Source organism: Artibeus jamaicensis, unplaced genomic scaffold (genome assembly GCF_021234435.1).
Source record: "Artibeus jamaicensis isolate MK-2021 breed Jamaican fruit bat unplaced genomic scaffold, CSHL_Jam_final scaffold_369, whole genome shotgun sequence".
Classification (NCBI taxonomy): Eukaryota; Metazoa; Chordata; class Mammalia; order Chiroptera; family Phyllostomidae; genus Artibeus; species Artibeus jamaicensis.
The window spans coordinates 37,962,321-37,982,104 of record NW_026522042.1 but is presented as its reverse complement, the minus strand read 5'-3'; the positions used below and the strand labels follow the sequence as shown (position 1 = coordinate 37,982,104).

General features: G+C 36.1%; 1 protein-coding gene and 1 non-coding gene across 7 annotated transcripts in view; one reads left to right on the top strand and one right to left on the bottom strand.

Moving 5' to 3' along the window:
- Positions 1–19,784, bottom strand: part of IPO11 (importin 11) — a 189,714-nt gene that overhangs the window by 86,436 nt on the left and 83,494 nt on the right. For all 6 annotated transcript variants that reach the window (XR_008390098.1, XR_008390097.1, XM_053657295.1 and 3 more), the window contains exons 20-22: positions 13,619–13,732; positions 8,098–8,213; positions 1,738–1,814 (exon numbers count right to left, since the gene is read on the bottom strand). Coding sequence is in view for 4 of the 6 variants with exons in the window: in XM_053657295.1 (XP_053513270.1) it covers positions 1,738–1,814; positions 8,098–8,213; positions 13,619–13,732 (307 nt within the window). In the remaining 2 variants the exon portion in view is untranslated. The remainder of the gene's footprint in view (positions 1–1,737; positions 1,815–8,097; positions 8,214–13,618; positions 13,733–19,784) is intronic.
- Positions 7,540–7,646, top strand: LOC119042436 (U6 spliceosomal RNA). The gene has a single exon (XR_005081227.2). It is a non-coding gene; the product is annotated as a U6 spliceosomal RNA (small nuclear RNA).

Genomic DNA, 19,784 nt, shown 5'->3' with positions numbered 1-19,784 from the left:
TTGAACAAATAATGAAGGATAACTTCCCCAATCTGTCAAAGAAAATAGACTTCCAGGAAGTCCAGGAAGCTTAGAGTGTCCTAAAGAAGTTGGACCCAAGGAGGAACACACCAAGGCACATCAGAATTACATTAGCCAAGATTAAAATGAAGGAGAGAATCCTAGAAGCAGCAAGAGAGAAGAGGACAGTCACCTACAAAGGAGTTCCCATCAGACTGTCAGCTGATTTCTCCAAAGTGACCTTGCAGGCAAGAAGGGGCTGGAAAGAAGTATTCCAAGTCATGAAAGGCAAGGACCTACATCCAAGATTGCTCTATCAAGCAAAACTTTCATTGAGAATGGAAGGGCAGATAAAGTGCTTCCCAGATAAGGTCAAGTTCAAGGAGTTAATCATTACCAAGGCTTTATTATATGAAATGTTAAAGGGACTTATCTAAGAAAAAGAAGATAAAAAAGATGAACAGTGAAAGGACAGCAAACTCACAGTTATTAACAACCACACTTAAAACAAAAGCAAACTAAGTGGACAGCTAGAACAGGAGCAGAGCCACAGAAATGGAGATCACAGGGAGGGTTAGCAATAGGGGAGTGGGAGGAGAAGGGGGGAGAAGGTACAGACAATAAGTAGCATAGGTGGTGGGAAGAAAATAGATAGGGGGAGGGCAAGAGTAGTGTGGGAAATGTAGAATCTAAAGAACTTATGACACATGGAGATAAACTAAAGGGGGGAATGTAGGTGGGAGGGGATGTGCAGGGTAGAGGGAATAAATGGGGGAATGGCATAATCAATAAAATATATTATATATATAAAAAAGAGTCTTGAAGAATAGGATCCTGAATGGAAAAAACTTAAATAACTTTTATGTTTTAAAAGTAAATGACTTTTAAAAATGGTAGTATTTTGCAGATTAAAAGAAATCCCGAATATCCAATAAATGGCACTTTATAGAATTCTTAAATACTGCATCAGTTTAAATGTAATCTGTACTGATAAAATCTCTCACAAAACTCTATAAACAAAATATTTTTTCAATATTTAAAGTATTACATAACTTGAGTGGTAATTAATATGTAACACAAAATTGTTTTCTGTTATTATTTATCATCAGAATACATGTGCAGATTGACAAAAAAGAATCTAATTAGATCTCATCCATGCTTAAAGGGACTAAATGCCTACTGCTAGCCCACTGTCCAGTTCTATGAGTTCATGTACCAAAAGCATAGCTTCAGTAACATTAAACTTCATGATTTTACAGCTCATACATGAGTCAAACTTCAATAAATAACAGACTTTCTAATATTAATAATTTCATTATATGAGGTTCATATTGTGGTTCCTTAGCTAAGTCAGAAATACGTACAGAGCTCATTTGTGAAAAATTGATAACACGAAATCACGTTGTGAAAGAAGCTGGACAAACCAGGGTATATATAGAACTAGCCTCACAGCGTAACCTTTTAAATATAATACCATACAGAACTGCTATGAAACAAATTTTACCAAAGTTCAAACTTAATTTGTAGTTTCCTAAGAACCTTTTAAAAATTTTATTTAGTACATTTACTATTTGATCTTTAATAAGCAGAAGTTATTCTTAAAACATACAGAAAAAATCTACGAGCTATTAAAACACTATCCAACTTATCTGTCAGTATGAGAAACTTTAGTAAACACAGGTTATCTATAATGCCCAAATTATGGCTCTATTAGTGAGTTTATGCTTTCATACCTACCAAGAAGTGGTGACATATTCTGAAATATACGAAGCAGTTCTGGTGTAATACACGGGCTGTTTTCCAAAGTCACTAACCTAGGGAAAAAAAAGTTAAATCATTTTCTGTAACCATTAAAGTTATTAATATGACTTAAATATTTCAAAAACTGTCCCATTTAAAGACATAAAAATAGACAATATGAAGTCATACAATTACCTAAAAGTAAATTACAAAATTCATCAAAATTAAAAACCTATTATATAAATCATATAGTATTATTTCTATATAAATGGCAAAAAGTGTAAGGAAAGAAACTACATTCTAAAATATGTATGCTTATAACAATAAAGCAAAAGTATGATTATGATAAATGGTTTGGAAGAGATAAAAATTATTTCAGTTTTTGTTTTTCTGATATAGTCTTATCAAGTGTCCTTTCAAAGAAACACTGGGCTAATTAGTGGCAAAAAGTTATGTTAAATTTTTAATATGAGCTTAGTAAAATTTAATAAATATGAACAAGCAAATCTCAATCACAGTAATAACAATCTGAAAAAATCAATGTATAAAAAATAAATTACAGCCCCAGCTGGTGTAGCTCAGTGGACTGAGCGCGGGCCTGCAAACCAAAAAATTGTGGTTTGATTCCCAGTCAGGGCACATGCCTGGGTTGCAGGCCAGTTCCCAGCGGGGGACGCATGAGAGGCAACCATACACCGATGTTTCTCTCCCTCTCTCCTCCCCTTCCCCTCTAAAAATAAATAAAATCTTAAAAAAGAAATTTAAAAATAAATAAACAAATAAATTACATACAGATTGTGGTTTATCATAGAAGTGTGTAGTTAGTTTATCTCCTCACGCCACCTTTTCTACCCCCACCAAAAAAAGTTAAAGAAGAAAACAACAAATGTTACAATATCTGCAAGGAAAGGGAGGAAGGGTCCTATTCTAAATGGAACATTCACTATAAAAACCCTCATCCAATTATAAATAGGAAGGAACTTCCTTTATCTCATAAAAGAGTACCTACCACTCATAGAAAACACACCTAGTGACAATACGAATCTATTCTCTGGAAAAACAGTGACATGCCGCAAAAAGCATCATCTATCATTCTGTCTACACTGACATCTGCTGAGTGTATGTGTGCAGGGCGTCTCGGAAGGACTCTAATATGATGAGCCAAGTAAGTTAATAAAAGATACAAAGGTAGGTATGAAAAAGTTACGTTTTTATTCACCCAAGATATGACTGACAGAAAAGAAAGAAGAAAAGAATTCATAAATAAATTTCCCAAATTTCTCAGGGTTCAGCATGATTGCTTAATATATCAATACACTGTAATTGCCTTCCTCTTCTCACCAGAAGGAGGTGACACAGATAGATAGGCACTTTGTAAACATGACAAGATGTGAAAACACAAAACACAATATTCAAAAGTGCTGGCAACACAGGACACTATAAAGTATTGGTTGTTTACCTCCATAAACCACTGTCTAGCATTGCGAAAAAATATCCTACTGCAAATTTCAAAGTATGGTTTCTAGTGAATGTGTATCACTTTTGTACCATCACAGAGTTGAAAAATATTAAGATGAACTGTGCTGAAGTGCAGAGCTGGCTGCCTGCCACTTCAAAAGCCAATACTCTAAAGACAGGTGCTAATATAACAGCAAGTGGTTTATTTAGATGCAAGCCATCTGGAAGCTGGGGACTCTATCACAAAGCCCATCTTCATGGAGGACTCGTCTCAAAGACTATGTCTCTGGGAAGATGGGCCTCTCACATCTTAAAGCCCATCTCCCCGTCTCAGTGGAGGCAGAGGTTTTTATAAGGAAGGAAAGGGGAAATAGAACAAAGAGATCAAGGGAGGGGCTTGAAAAGTTTTTCATGTAGAGACGAGCACAGTGCATTCTGATAAGGACAGTGATGGTCCAGTGTGCGTCATCCTGCCTTCACATCATCCTGACTTTATGTCATCCTGGTTTCCCGGATGAAGGTCAGCAAAATCTCCTGGAGCTGGGATGCCTCGAGTCTATAACTTTTGAAGTTAGTTCCTAGGATTCTTATACAAACATGCTATTTATTTATAACCTATGTATTTGTCAGAGTCAGCATCTACAGAAATAACATCAAAAGAATTGCAGGGTGGGTTGTAATTCCCCACTACTACACTTACCTACTGTTATAGAACCGCTGTAAGTCACAGATACAAAAATCTAGTATCAAGATGGCAATTCTAAGTTGTTATGCAGAATGAATAAAATGTCAACTCAATTACCTATACGGCTTTTCCTGGAAATAAGGTAAGCTGATTCCAAAACTATGTGGAAGGCAAATGAGCAAGAACAAAAAAAAACTTCTCAAGAAAACACAAAAAACATGAGGGTAGGGGAAGATACTTGCTTTACCAAATATTATGACTTACTATCAAATCACTGTAATGAGTATCATAAACAGAATAGAAAGCACAAGAAATACAACTTTTTGCATATGACAGAAGAGGCTCCAAGGCTAAGTAAGAAGAGGTAGACCGTCGACTCAGTATTTGGTGGTAAATCTCTCACTCATACAAAATACAGAAATTAATTCCAAGACAGGTAGGTATGAGAAAGGTTAAGATATGAAGAGAACATATTCATGACTTTAGGTTAGAGAAAGATCAAAGAAGAAAACAAATAAATATGACTACATCAAATTAACAATTATTGTATATCAAAATATAACCCCCCAAAGCAAATATATATGTCACATATTGAGAAAAGGTCATCTGCAATATATATGAGGGAGGAACCCCCTAAAATGGAATTATCTTCTGGAGGCTGGCCCCTTGTAGTGCAGGCTTCCCCGGCCAGGTGAGTGTCCCAGGAACCCGTCTGTATCAGTGTTCCTTCCAGCTGGCATTGTTGTCAGGGGCTGCTTGGGCTTCAGTGAATTTTTCTGAGGACTCTTTCAATGTGTTTGCCCATTTCACAATGAATCATTTACAAGTGCACCTGCCTACACCTCCCTGAGTATCCAGCAGTTTTTGAACAAAAACAGCATGATCCCTGTGCCCCATCCTCCTCATTCACCTCACCTTGGCCTGAGCAAGGTTTCTGTTGTTTCCCTGGATGAAAAAAGTCCTCGGAGGGAAATGTTTTCCCCATGTGGAAGAGGTGAAACAAAAACAGTAGAAGCACTAAAAGGCATCAAAATCAGTGAGTTCAGAAAATGTTGTATTGCATCAAATGGGGGGTACTTTGAAGACAACTGAGGTTTAAACGTGTAAGAATACACAATGTTTTATAAACAAATAACAGGCTTTGGGACCATCTTTATAACAGACATAATAATGTGCAAAGGAGTAATATCCAAAAGGTAACAAGAGAAAAATGGACAGAACATATGACTAAGCATTTCACAGAGTAAGATATAAACACAGGCAATAAACCCGAGTATAAAAAATATACTAACCCTTTCTCCCACCTTTCCCCCTCTCTAAAAACGTATGAATAAAATCTTTTAAAAAATAAAATAATTTAAAAAATCAATTAATAAGTCTGAAGTTTCATTTTATATACCTGACCACAAACATCAGCTGCTTCTGGTTATCCCTAGTAAGTTCAAATTCTCGTTCTCCAATATAAAGATGTTATACCTTTGCTCCCCACAAACCTCATATCAATATACACTCCTACTCTAGCCCATAATACTCAGTTGATGACTACGTTTGTTGAGAAAAATAGAAGCTAACAGATGGAACACCTACCTATCTCACTCTACTACAATACAGAAGTCCATCTTCCTACCTAGTCCATCTTCCTACCTTCAGTTAAAACAGATGAAGTATTCCTGCTGCTACTAAAAATCAACCCTCTACTTGTGCTGAATCCCATCCCTTCTTGCCTTCTTCAATTATCTGTTTGGAGCCTCATCCATCACTCCAGACCTTGCATTCCCCATACCAGCCAGCTGTTGCCAGATTTCTACATTCCTCATCACAGTACAAGTTCTTAAACAGGTCGTCAGTGCTCGCAGTCTATACTTCTTAGCTCCAATTTGTGCTTCAGTCTACCCCAATTTTGTCTTTTGTTCTTATCACTCCACTGAAATCCCTCCTAACATCTGCATGTGGCCAAATTCACCTTTATGTGCTGCTCTTACTAGGACAATCAGCACAGCTAACACAGATGACTGCTCCCACTTTTAGAAAACAGTATCCTCTTGACTTGGTATTCCTCCTACATCAGTAGACAGCTCTTCTTTGTTATCTTTGATGACTTCTCATGTGACTTCTAAATATTATTAAATTCTTTAGAATTCTGCCCTGAGCTGAATGGTCTCTATATCTGTGCTTCACTTCCTAAGCAACCTTTAAATATTAAATATAAAGCAAGGCTTTAAATATTATATACAAAATAGTAACCACTTTACAAACATTACCTCAGTTTCACAACACCCATATGAAACAGGAATTTTTCCTCATTGTACAGATAAAGAAACTGAGGCTCACAGAAGATGATTATAAGCCTAATATAGTGGTGTAATTGGGGGTTAACACCTATATCTGATTCCAAACAAGTTCTAATCCATATACCCATGCACACACATATACATAAATACATATATGTATGCATATATACATATATACAAATGCTTTAAAGAATTTTAGCTATTCCAATAAATTTGGTAAATTAAAAAATGTATTATAATGGTTTAATCTGTTTACACATAAATAAGGCTAGGAAAAAAAATACAATTAACAGAGTGATTCACTTTTATTATTTCCTATTCATGTAATCCGTAAAAAGTTTACACACCTTTACTAAAACCACATTAATTTACTAAGTCTGCAATACTGATAAGTATCTGAGTTGGTCTCTTTACTGTAACTAATATTTCACATTTTTCTACCAGTCAGTATCATATAATATCTACGTTTACAGAAAAGTATGTATGTGCCAGAGATGGTTTTAATTTGTAATCTAGAGTAGGAGCTGGTAAACAGCAGCTCATGGGCCAAATTAAACCCACATCCTATTTCTGTAGATGGTGTTTTACTGGAGCAAAGCCATATCGTATCCATTTGTTTACATATTATTTATGACAACTTTTGGTCTAAAACAGCACTATGGAATAGTTGGGACAGAAAGCAGCATAGCCCGCAAAGACTAGAATATTTACCATCTGCTCCTGAAAAAATAAAATTGCCAACCTCTGATCTAGAGTAATCCATTCTGTGCAAATGAAAATATATGAATATAAATGTTTCCAACACATACCAATTTATAATCAGATGATCCAGAAGTCATTTAAATTAAAACATAATATAGAAAAGAATAAGAGAAACACAAATTGCAAATAAACACCTACCTAGTTATGCTTTAAATTTGTACATCTAGTATTCTATACATATAATTAACTTACAATTTGCACCAAAGATAATTTCTAAGAATCAAAAAACTGTTCATTTCTAGACAGCTAAGCAAAACTAAGAAAATAAGGGAAGGAGAGAAAAAGAAAAGCAGGGAGATCCTAAGTATTAATTTTTTTCAATGGTTATTAATTCTATATGGTTCATTTGTGATTTGCTTTTTTAATTCCAATATCAGTTTATACATTGGAATTTTTAAACATTTCCTGTATTATAAACTACATTTTAAATAGAAATTGCTGCCATTAGTACAGCAAGCTTAATAAAACAAAATGATTTCCTAGCACAGTTCCTTACAGTTTGTGGCACTAAGCTGCCAGAAGAAAAAGTTTTTATGGTGTTTTTTGTTTTTCTTTTTACCTCTTAACACTACATATTACTCACTTAGTGAAATAATAACTCAAGTGTTTGCTTCGGCAGCACGTGTACTAAAATTAGAATGATACAGACAAGACAAGCATGGCCCCTGCGCAAGGATGACATGCAAATTTGTGACGTGTTCCATATTTTTAAGCATTGAGAAAAAAAATAACTCAAGACTAAGTAGCACTAACATTTAGGGCTAAGGTATAACCTCAGTAGTAGTAAGGTAGTAAGTGGTTGAAAATAACTCAACAATCCCCCCAAAGTCTCATTCAACACACTGGGAATTTTAAGTAAATTTTTAATTTTGAAAATTTATCAAGACCCAAATTTTACATTCCAAATCGATAGATGAAATGCAGCTGAGTTCTTACTGAAACTTCGATTTTAACTCTGACTACTGTAAGCCTACATTGAGTGACAGCTGCCGAGAAATGATGGAGCTATTATTTTACCCACTTCGGGGAAACTGGTTTTACGTTTTTGTTTTTCAGTGTTGAGTCTGTAAGCCCTAGGGCATGTCTTTTGCTTTACTGGCATGAGAGTAAGGAAGGCCAGGAAAAAAAGTAAGATCCATGGTATCAAGTTTCTCTTCTTACCATAATTCTAAACCATCTTCCAGAAGATAAACATGTGGAGGCTGGGAAACATCTGTACTCAGTTGAATAACTGGGAGCAGGAAAGGGTACAGGTTCTTGCTGTCTGCTCCTAATCCCTATGGGAAGTATAAATAAAACTTAATGTAAGACACTCTAAGGTCCCACCCATCCCCCATCAAAAAGAAAAAAATCACCTATCATATATAAAAGCCCTAAAAACAACTTACAAAAAATAAATCAGATTTTAAAGGTTAGCCCTAATTAGAAGCGTGACTAAAACAAAGTTAGTTCTGTTTACAATTAGAAAGCAGGAGCAAAAAAAAAATACTATTCAATTGCCTAATGGTATAAAACCATACATACCAAGGCTGCACATATCTGTTTGTTTAAAGTGATTTCATATGAAGTATTTCCCCGTCTCTGACTACTGAAGAAGTGTTAACACTGAAATACTAACTCCTATAAATTATGTAACCTAAATAACTAATCTAAAATGAACCTAACCTAAATGTTCACCAGCAAGGTAATTATGGTGCATTAATATCTAGAATACTGATAACTATGGAAGAGTAATCCTCCATTGGACATGGATCGAAAACAATTTCAAAATAATTATCACCTGGATTAAAAAGCTACAGAAGTGTGTATAACCATTGTACATGCCAAAAAATTTTAAATAGCCACATGTCAAATATGCAGATGTGTTAACACAAGATAAATATGGAAAAGGGGAAAGAATGTTGGAAGAAGATAAAGGAGTTTATTTATTACTTTTCTGTAAGCTTTTAACAAAGATATACACATTATTTTAGTGAAGATATTTTGCTAATATTTTTAAAAAGCAGAAAACACAAGGAGGAACAGAAGGTATTTTATCTGAAATTCTAGTTTGCCTAAGTACTGTCTTGTGAAGGATGACTCCATGTATCACACTAACTCATTCTGAAAGAAAACTAAAAGGATGGAAAATCCATTTCTAATCCATAATGATCTCTATACTCTGACAAACATAGAAAGAAAATCAAACAAACTATCAAACACCTCAGTTAGGAAATAATCAAATGTCAATATAGTGTATAACAAATCACAGTACAACAATACATATGCATTCCCCCTTTTCTGAATTAAAGAAACATCTTTACTTTAAAAAATATGTATTCCCTTTCTGATAGCATATTAATACTACGTTCAACCTTCATCAGAACACAGATACTTCTGTGGAAATACATTATGCTTATCCTTAAATATTAAGTGTAAGTTTGGCCCTTTACATAACTAAAAATAAGGTGAAAGACCTTATTAAAGATTTTTTCAAAGAAGATTATAAAAATTTCACATTTAATAAAGTAGCAGTATACTGAAACTTAAAATTCAGTTAAAATTTCACTCTCCATAGCTCCATATTTAACTAAAGAAAAAAGAAAGAACATTAAGACAGACTAATCAAGTTCATATTGATTATCAAGGAGGCTTAAAATTCCCTAAGAAAATCAGAATCTATCTACTTAGTGCACATCCCAACAGCACAAATTCCTAGTATTAGCAAAACTAAAGACAGCAACAGCTAAACACTTAATTAAGACTCTCTGTCAAATCCTGAGGAGATTCATCTTTATAATCTGGCAGCCTGAAACACATGCACAATCCCAGATATGCAGCTTTAAGTTAATTTGAACATTCTTTTGGCTCATGGTTATAACTACATGACATTGCCTACAATACTGTGAGGACTCAAAAATAAATTTATCTGTTATTTATAAAATTATCAGAAATGCTTAGAGGAGGAAAAGCATATTGTACTATAATTACCTAAGATGTAAGGGGAAATTAGGTGAAGGGCACGAGGGAGTGTCTGTACTATTTTTGCCACTGCCTGTGATCTCTATTTTTTTTAAGTAAAGCGGGGAAAAAAGAATAACACCCTAGAAAAACTGGCATTTCTCACTGCTTTCGGCAATCTTCTCATGTCTCGTGTATAACAGGTTCTTCAATAACTTTGTTTCATTGTAACATGGATGAGATGCTGTAGGAACTTAACTCTTATTTACATCAATTAGCTTAGGAATTACTACACATGCTGATGATGACCAAACGTCTTATCTCTAACCCAAAACTCTGAACTCTCTGAATGACTACAGGACAGAGGTATCAGACTCATTTCCACTGGCGGGGGGGGGGGGGGTTGGGGGGGAGCACATCAGCCTCGCAGTTGCCTTCAAAGGACCAAAATAATTTTAAGACTGGATAAATGTAACTACTCCTTAACCGTTAAGGAATTGAATTGAATATTTGGCCCTTTGAAGTCAACTGCAAGGCTGATGTGGCCCCCTGGTTAAAATGAGTTTGACGCCCCTGCCATAGGACATCATCACCTAGAAGGCACCTCAAGCTCTTAACTCTACCACTAAACCAACCCATTGTCTTCCTTAATAAAGTTCCTTTTCCTTCATTCCCTAATTTATGTGAGATGAACCAATACTTTCCTAGTAATAATTATGTTGCAACCAACTCCTGGTTCCTCTTCCTCAACTCACATCTAAATAACCCTGAATTCTCATTCTCTCTCTCTAATAATTTTCAAATCGTGTCCTTTCTCCCCAAGGTTTTACTTCAGGTTATCATTCTTTCATGGGTAACACAACGGGTTCCCAACTACTTTCCCTGACCTTAGTTTTACCTCATTCTGAGCCAGTGTGCCCCACAGGTACCCCGATTACCTTCCTAAAATAAAAATAACATTCCTTTCTCTCAGCCTCAAGATAGGTTCTTTACAACTACCTGACCAGGCCACCACACCTAAGCTCTATACCTGCTCTACCAACTATATGTTCTGGCTATACCAACAACTCAGCATTAGAAATAACTGTTAATACCTGGAGAAAAGTTCATAGATTTAACCCATACATTCATTAGTATTCTCAGGGAAGATGCCCTAAAAGAATACAGGAGTATGTATGTGTTTTTAAAGACCTATAACTGTTAAGTACAAAGACAGCATAAAAAGATAAAAGCATCTCATTTTTGAAAGCTGGAAAGAAAGACAAGTGGTTACTGACTTAGCAGACTCAGAAAACCTAATCTCAAGGCTAGCAGTGAAAAAAGGACAACAAGCAGCCTAATTTACATGACAGGAACTCCAAAAGGCTCAGGGATCAATAGCACCAGGTATTTTGGCAAGAGGAAGGTTGTAAGTGAGGTATTAAAAATAAGACACCCTCCAGAGGAATCTTACCAGCCTTTGTATAGTCACACAAATAAAAACACTAAATAGTGACTTAAAGTACAATAGAACTATGCTGGGAGAATGAGAAAACAGAAGTCACATAGAGGGGAATGAAAGAACTAAATTTTCATCCTCTAAAACAGAAGTTGAGAGAATGGCTACAAATTTTAAATAAAGAATGAATACAAGTGTGTTACGTAGAGCCAGAGAGATAGAAAGCCTAAGGGACTGGGTTATACATGTTGAAAGTGGATTCCCCTCCAACAAACAGGAAATGGAGACACTGCTATTTTTCATAAAAGTCTTCAAGAACTGACTCCTTAACCTAACATGAAAAGCTGATCAATACACAAACCTAAAATGAAGAAACAAAAAGCACCACATTCTCTCACACCTAGGGGGCTTTGCACAGGCTGGACAAATTGTTTTAGAATATCCTTACCACTCTCACCCCTGCACCACCTCATTAACATCTCTTCTTTAACATTATTTCACACCAATGCTATTTGGTAACAACCTCGGTCAGGAAGCTCTCTCTAATGTCCCTCATCCTCAATTCCCACCATAGGCCCACAAAACACCATGTTTTTACTGCTAAAAGAGCACTTAACTGTTTAATCTTCACCTACAGCCACATTCACCAAGAGCTTGTCCTGTTCATTTCTGTATCCTAGTACCATGGGTTGCATATTGCAGGTGTTTAAAAATATTTACTGTATGAATAGATGCCTACTTCCACTAAAGCCAACTACTGCAAACTAGAAAGTTTATTTTCAGTCTTATTACACTCCCCCATCAGAAACTAGAGTCTGGGTTCCCAGAATTTAAAACAAAACCAAACCATACAAATATTTACACTAGTATCTGCCTGTTAAATTTTAAGTCATAAGATGGCAGCATTTCCCATGAGAAGAAACTTAACAGGTAATCCTTAGTACAACCTTCTCAAAAACTAAAAAACCTATTTAAATTACAGTCTCAACTTTAACATTAAATGTTATATACTTTCTCCCAAGAAGGGTAGTGATTACTTGGCTGGAACCTTGCACCCCTGGACTATATATACAGGGTACTTAAGTGGCATGTAAAGGAAAAGGCCCTGCTCACTCCAAACGTTCCCATGCAGGTTACTCTGGCTCCCTAGGATTTCCAGAGGCAACATGGCCTGAAAAGACAGGGCAGCTGAGTTTTTTCCCACACATTCCTCATAAAGTTCTCAAACTGAGTCTAAAAACACAGTGCAAAAGATTCGGGGGAGGGGTCATTCTTTATTCTGTTACTTGCAAGAGCAATCTCCAGCTAGTCACTGGAAAGTGAAACCACCTCTTAGCATTCATATCCTTTTAATAAAAGATATGTAATCTTTCAGGAAAATCACAAGAAGGTTAGACAGGAAGAAATGCTAAGTCAGACACTACACTTTAAAAAATTATATCACTATTAATGTATCTAAAACTGCTTTAGACAAAAATTTGTAACTATAAACTTCATCCATAAATATTTACTGAAAAATGAGTTCATGTTTCAAAAAGTGTCAGGGTACCTGAAAAAGGGTTTTCTAAGCTAATAATAGAAAAGGTTTTTTTAAAAACTTACTAGAACACTTTAGAGCAATAATTCTTAATTTAGAGAGAGATATCCCACTGGAAAATCTATCAGACTCTGGGAGCAAGGGCAGTAAAAGTCACTCCAGCATCCCTAAACCAGAAATACTCAAGCATTAGGTACTTCTCTCTCTGTAATCTCACCAACAGATGATACTTCACTTTAACAGCTCTAATGAGAACTAGAGTCCCTTTCTTTCTCTCTGAAGTTTAGGTTCCTCTCTGTCTGCTGTACATCCCAACATGTCAAAGTCAAGATGTCTAAAATTAAATTCATTCCTCCCCTCAAAAGCAACTTACCTGTTCTCCTGCCTTCCAATTTATGACAGGGAAATTTTTTATCTTAAATTAAGGAGGAGGAGTGAAAATGAAAACAACTTTATGCAGAAAAGCCCCAGTTACCAAGAAAGCTGTCTGCAAGGTACAATGGATTGCACAAATAATGAGTCTACCACCACGGGAAACCACTACATCTAATAAAAAAAATTGTGTTTAAAAAGTAGAGAAAAATTTTCAAGTGTCAAAAATGTCCAAAGTAACAAACGTATACAAGATGCTTTTAAAACTGTTTAGATCACACGTGATATACAAAATGTGAGGTCTTTCACTACCATTAATATAAACCACATAAAAATAATGAATATTTTTAAAGAAAAAAAAATACTAAACTTAACACTGTGGAGAAATGTCTCACCTGAACAAGATGAATAAGTGTTGTCAGAATAGCACATCTCAACATGTTGTGCTCTTCACTCTGCTTCCAAAGAAGAGGCAAATATTGCACCAAACATCCTACATAGGGCCGTATCTATCACAACAGAAGCAGGGACAGCAGAAGAACTGTATTAATGAAAAGGCAACTTACTTCAAGAAACACTGACCTAATTAAGTAACAGTCAGCAAATTCTTAATATTTACTAGACATAATGTAGTAAGCACATATCTTTTTGAAGATAAATCAGACATTACAATGAGACACAGAGCACTATGGTAAATATTTTTAAACAATCTTAAACAATTGCCAAATGTACTACATGAAATAAAATTTAGGAATATAAAATAACATATCAAGACCAGTTATTTTACAGTTTAATGGAAAAATGCTGTTATATCCTGGTTCTACGGTAATAAAACAGCTTAACTGGAAATTCACTGTTTTAAAAAGAATTAGCATTTATACATTCATTCAACAAGCATCTTCCAAATATCAGGTCCTGAATACAAGGCACCAGACAGAAAAGGATATACAGGGCCCTGTCTGGTGTACCTCGGTGGATTGAGTGCAGGCCTGCGAACCAAACAACCGCAGTTCGATTCCCAGTCAGGGCACATGCCTGGGTTGCAAGGCCAGTTCCCAGCAGGGGACGTACGAGGCAACCATACAGTGAGGCAACCATACAGTGATTGATATTTCTCTCCCTCTCTCCTTCCCTTCCCCTCTAAAGATAAATAAATAAAATCTTTTTTAAAAAGGATATAAAAGACATACAAACCCCTACAATGAGAAAGGGTGAGTGCAATAGTGAAGGTGTACATGAGGTGTAGTGGAAACACAGGAGGAGAAAATCCTTTTGAAAGGATAAAATTATTGAGGCCACTATACATTGTTAACCAATTTTAAAAATATACCCCGAAGCACACAGCACAGCTTGACAGTGAGCTTCCTGGAAAATAAAATGGATCTGCACCGACGCTGGACAGTGCTCCAGCTCTAGCTTTACGGTCACTGTATTCCCAACTGCTCTAATGAGAGCCCTAGCTGCTAAAACAAATAGTAGATACTCATAGCTCCAACATTATCTATTTCGATCCCATGGGTTAAAATTTAAAATTGCTCCCAGAGTAAGTGAGCATTTCTTTATTCTGTTTATAAAACAGCATACACAAAAAGTGCAGCAAAAAACTGTGGAATTTGCGTATCCCACCAAGAAGAATGCACAGAAAAATACATTAAATATTTGTTCAAATACTTCAGAGAGGTAAAACTGAGTATTAAGAGACTTTACTTATATTACCTTATTTTCAAATTTGGAATCAAACTACTATAATACATTAATATGTGTTGGGCACTTCATTTTGCTAAGTGCTCTATCTCAAAGAACACCCAAGTAAGCTTATATGAGCATACCAATTAATATGTAAAAAAAGTTTTCAAAATACCTAACTCACTCATACTCATCTAAAAGTAGCATGCTGTACTGATAAGGAAAGCAAACCAAATAGAACACTTTTCAAGGAATGGCAGAAAGGAAGTATATGCTATGAATTACAGATGGAATACATAGTAAAACCAAAGTACCCAGTTACATTTGAAAGTCATAAAGTATTTATACCCCAATCTTCAATGTTCATTAGAATATATGGTGCTCTAAATTAGAACTAATGCTTCAAAATGAGTATTTCAGAAATCACCCACAGAATCACTGCTGCAAAAGTCAAAAAAAGGGTTGGGGATTAGAAAAGAGTAATAACATAAAAGTCAAACACAAATACCCTTAGGCTACGGGGAAGGGGGTTAAAAAGCGTATTACTGAGGCAACTGAGGAAATCTGAATATGCGCTGGAGATCAGACAACAGTGCTGAATCTACGTTAAGTCCCCTGACTCCAACCATGGTTTCGATTAAGACGGACAGGTCTAATATTATGGAATGAAGTGTCATGATGTTTGCAACCAAAATTCATGGTTTAACTTTAAAAAAATATGTATATGCACATATATTACAGAAAGACCAAGTGTGGTAAAATGGTAGTAACTGATGAAACTGGGTAAAGGATATAGAGGCAGTGATTTGCTGCAACTTTTCTGAGAGGTCAATAACAATTACTTGCATGATATTTTAAAAATACACGAATTTAAGAATGTTTTATAGGTATCAGGCTAAATAATAATAAGCCTACAATATAAACTGAACAATGAGTATAACACAATTGAACTAAAGACTATAAATATTAGTCTTTTAAGTTAGTTCATCAAATACGGGGAAATACCCACTTTCATTCATAACACATTAGTAAAAACATGAAAATCACATATGTGATAGTATAAGAAATGTTCTAAGAAACGGTTATATCCCTGAGGGGGGGCAGTTAAAAAATAAGTTTCTAATGACAACTCATCTTTTGGATAACATTTTCAACAAAATATTTAATATTGCACACAGTTCCTTGTACTTTATTCTCTTCCTTCCGGAATGCTTAAGTTCTAAGACTGCCTAATTTCATACCTGATGATTATATATATTTTTTGACTACATATTTATAGGATCCTTGCACTTAAATAACTTAAGGTGTTCAATTACTTCTTAAAAAAAGTAGAGGAAATTTCTTTGAATAATTATATACTATGGTATAAATATGGTGACTTCACTGAAACTTCAAAGTTTAAATATTAAGTGTCAGGAAGCATGGTGTGAGACATTTCAAAACATGCAACCTAACGGATAATTCGTTTCCATTTAGTGGAAACTAATCAAATTTAGTATATAAAAGACTGTTGAAGATTATATATAAATAATGGTGTTATTCAAAGGTTAACATAAGAAAAAGTAAAACAATGAGATCACTAAAACATTTTTTGTAGCCATTTCCTATCCAACTTCTAAAAACAAAAAGTATTACTGGATAACTGTATCTTGTTATTTACTGATGATATAGTCACCTGAGCTACTTGAATCAATTGTGTTCTGAAAGATGAGTATGGAGAGAAACACAAAAGCACTTTAAATTTACTAAGAAAGAGAAATTGAAGAAGAATGTTTAGTTGGAGGTCTGGAAAGATGAAGGTAAAAAAATTCATTTCTATAAAAAAAATCTTAAAACATATTCTATTTAGCTGGATGATACATAATAAGGATTATTAAAAATTGTCAAATTGTTTCTAGTCAATTTTTTAATTTCTTAAAATAATTTTATTATTTATTTTTAGAGAGAAGAGAGGGAGAGGGAGAGAAACATGAATTGGTTGCCTCTCTTATTTCCCCACTGGGGATGTAGGCCATAACTCAGGTACATGAGCTGACTGGGAATTGAACCAGGGACTTTTCAGTCTAAGGAAGGACACCCGACCCACTGAACCATACCAGTCAGGGCTATAATCCATTTTTTAAACACACAAAAACTTAACTGTAATTGCATAGTGAACTAAAGTATACTGGACATTTGTAATAATTTCATATTCATGAAACATGATGAGTTATGTGAGCTCAGAATTCTTTACCATTCATACATGGGGACACAGTTTTAACACCTTGCCCAAGCTGCTAAAGTTACTGGCATGATCACTTTGTAAGATATATAAATGTCTAATCACTATGGTGTACACTGTTAACTAATATGTCAACTGTAACTGAAAAAGGATTTTAAAGATAAAAATTAGGTCTTCCAGTCAAGATGGCGGCATAGGCAGACATGGCTCGCCTCTTAGTACAACATCAAATTTACAATCAAAATACAGAAAAACTGTCACTGAGAACCATCAGAAATGGAGTTGAAAGGAAGTCTGACAACTACTTAATTAAAGAAACCACACATCCATCCAAATTGGTAGGAGGAGTGCAGATGCTGAACAGGCTGGTCCCTCATACACATGATGAATAAAAATTTGGAGGGATAACTTGGGAGCAAGGAGTCCTAGTCCCATACCAGGCCCTCAAACCAGGGTTCCAGTGCCAGAAAAGTAAGTTTCTACAACTTCTGGTTGCAAAAACCAGCGGGGCTGAGTCAATGGAAGAAACTTCTGGAGCCCCAAGCAGTTCCTCTTAAAGAACCCACACACAGAATCACCTATTCAGACTCACCACCTCTGAGCTCCAGCACCAGCGGCCAGAAAGGCACTGGTGTTATACAGGGAGAAACTGAAGTGTCTGGCTGAGCAGAGGCCATGATCTCGTTTCTATACCCACTCCCCCCCCTCAAGACAGCTGGCTGGTACCATATCTGAGACTACATCAACCTGACTAACACTGTTTGACCCACCTGGGAGATCACCAGAGAATGCCTGACCCAACTTACAGGCCCACCCAAGCTGCTTTTCCATATGAATGGCTAGTCTTGGCTCATGCTTCACAACTTCCTAAATCCTATTAAACAAGCAACAGCTGGCCTCAGTGAGCCCAGGATCCAGCACTGGCAGCAGGTAGCTTAAATAATAGCTTGGCTTTGCCTGGGAATTTCCCAGCCCAGCAAAAGTAGCAGCCGTCTCAGATTGCTTTATAGCTCAGGCAGGATGGTCCCAGGCAAAACAGGTGGGAACTGATCTTAGCCTGTACCAACTGGGAAATCCCAGGGCCAGCCTACTCAGTGGACAGCTATAGACCGCGCTGAAGCACTACCACCCTGTCCCCCACCCGCCTCCCCATATGGCTGATCCTCCATGAAAGGCAGAGGCTGGTGGCAAGTGGTCACAGTCTATTCAATTCCTAGAGCTGATTGGCCTGGGTAAATTCCTCCTATTCATCTGCCAACAGCAACCAGGACTCAACTACAAGAGGAGGTTATACTCAGCCACCAAAATGGGACACCAGCAGAGGTGATAGAAGAGGCTATGCCACTGGACCCTACAGGACACCTATTATGTTAGGACACACTAGCAAGACACAGAACCAAAGCAATTCTACCTAATACATAGAAACAAGCACAGGGACAAAACGAGGACACAAAGAAACATGGACCAAATAAAAGAATAAATCAAAACTCTAGAAAAATAGCTAAACGAAATGGAGATAAGCAATTGATCAGATGCAGTGTTCAAAACACTGGTTATAATGATGCTCAAGGAACTTAGTGAAGACTTGAACAACATAAAAAAAGATCCAGAAATGAAGGATACACTAATTGAAATAAAGAAAAATTTACAGGAAAATAACAGTAGAGTAGATGAAGCTTAGAATCAAATCAATGATTTGAAACATTAGGAAGCAAAAAGCAACCAATCAGAACAAGAAAAAAAAAAGAATCCAAAAAAATGAGGATAGTATAAGCAGATCTGGGGCAACTTCAAGAGATCCAACACTCAAATCATAGGGATGCCAAAAGGAGAAGAAGAAGAGCAAGAATTTAGAAATCTATTTGAAAAAATGAGAGAAAACTTTTCTAATTTGGTGAAGGAAAGAGACATGCAAGTCCAGGAAGCACAGAGTCCCAAACGAGATGAATGGAAAGAGGCCCACTCCAAGACACATCATAATTAAAATGCCAAAGGTTCAAGATAAAGAGAGAATCTTATAAGCATCATGAGATAAGAAGTTAGGTACCTACAGGGAAATTCCCACAAGACTATCAGCTGATTTCTCAAAAGAATCTTTGTAAGCTAGAAGGCATTGGCAAGACATTCAAAGTCATGACAAGCAGGGACCTACAGCCAAGATTGTTCTACCCAGCAAAGCTATCATTTAGATCAAAGGGCAGACAAAGAGCTTCCCAGACCCCCCCCCCAAAAAAAAGAAACTAAAGGAGTTCCTCATCACCAAACCATTATTATACAAAATGTTAAAGGGACTTATTTAAGAAAAAGAATGAGATCAAAACTATGAACAATAAAATGGCAAAAAAAAAAAACCCCCACAAATCTATCAACAATTGAATATGAAAACAAACTGAGCAAACAAGAGAACACAGACAGGCCCTGGCTGGTGTAGCTCAGTGGATTGAGCGCGGGCCTGCAAACCAGAGGATCACTGTTTGATTCCCAGTCAGGGCACATGCCTGAGTTGCATGCAAGGTCCCAGCACGGGACCCATGAGAGGCAACCAAACATTGATATTCTCTCCCTCTCTCCTTCCTTTCCCCTCTAAAGATAAATAAATAAAAATCTTTAAAAAAAAAGAGAGAGAACAGAGACAGAATCATGGACACAGAAAG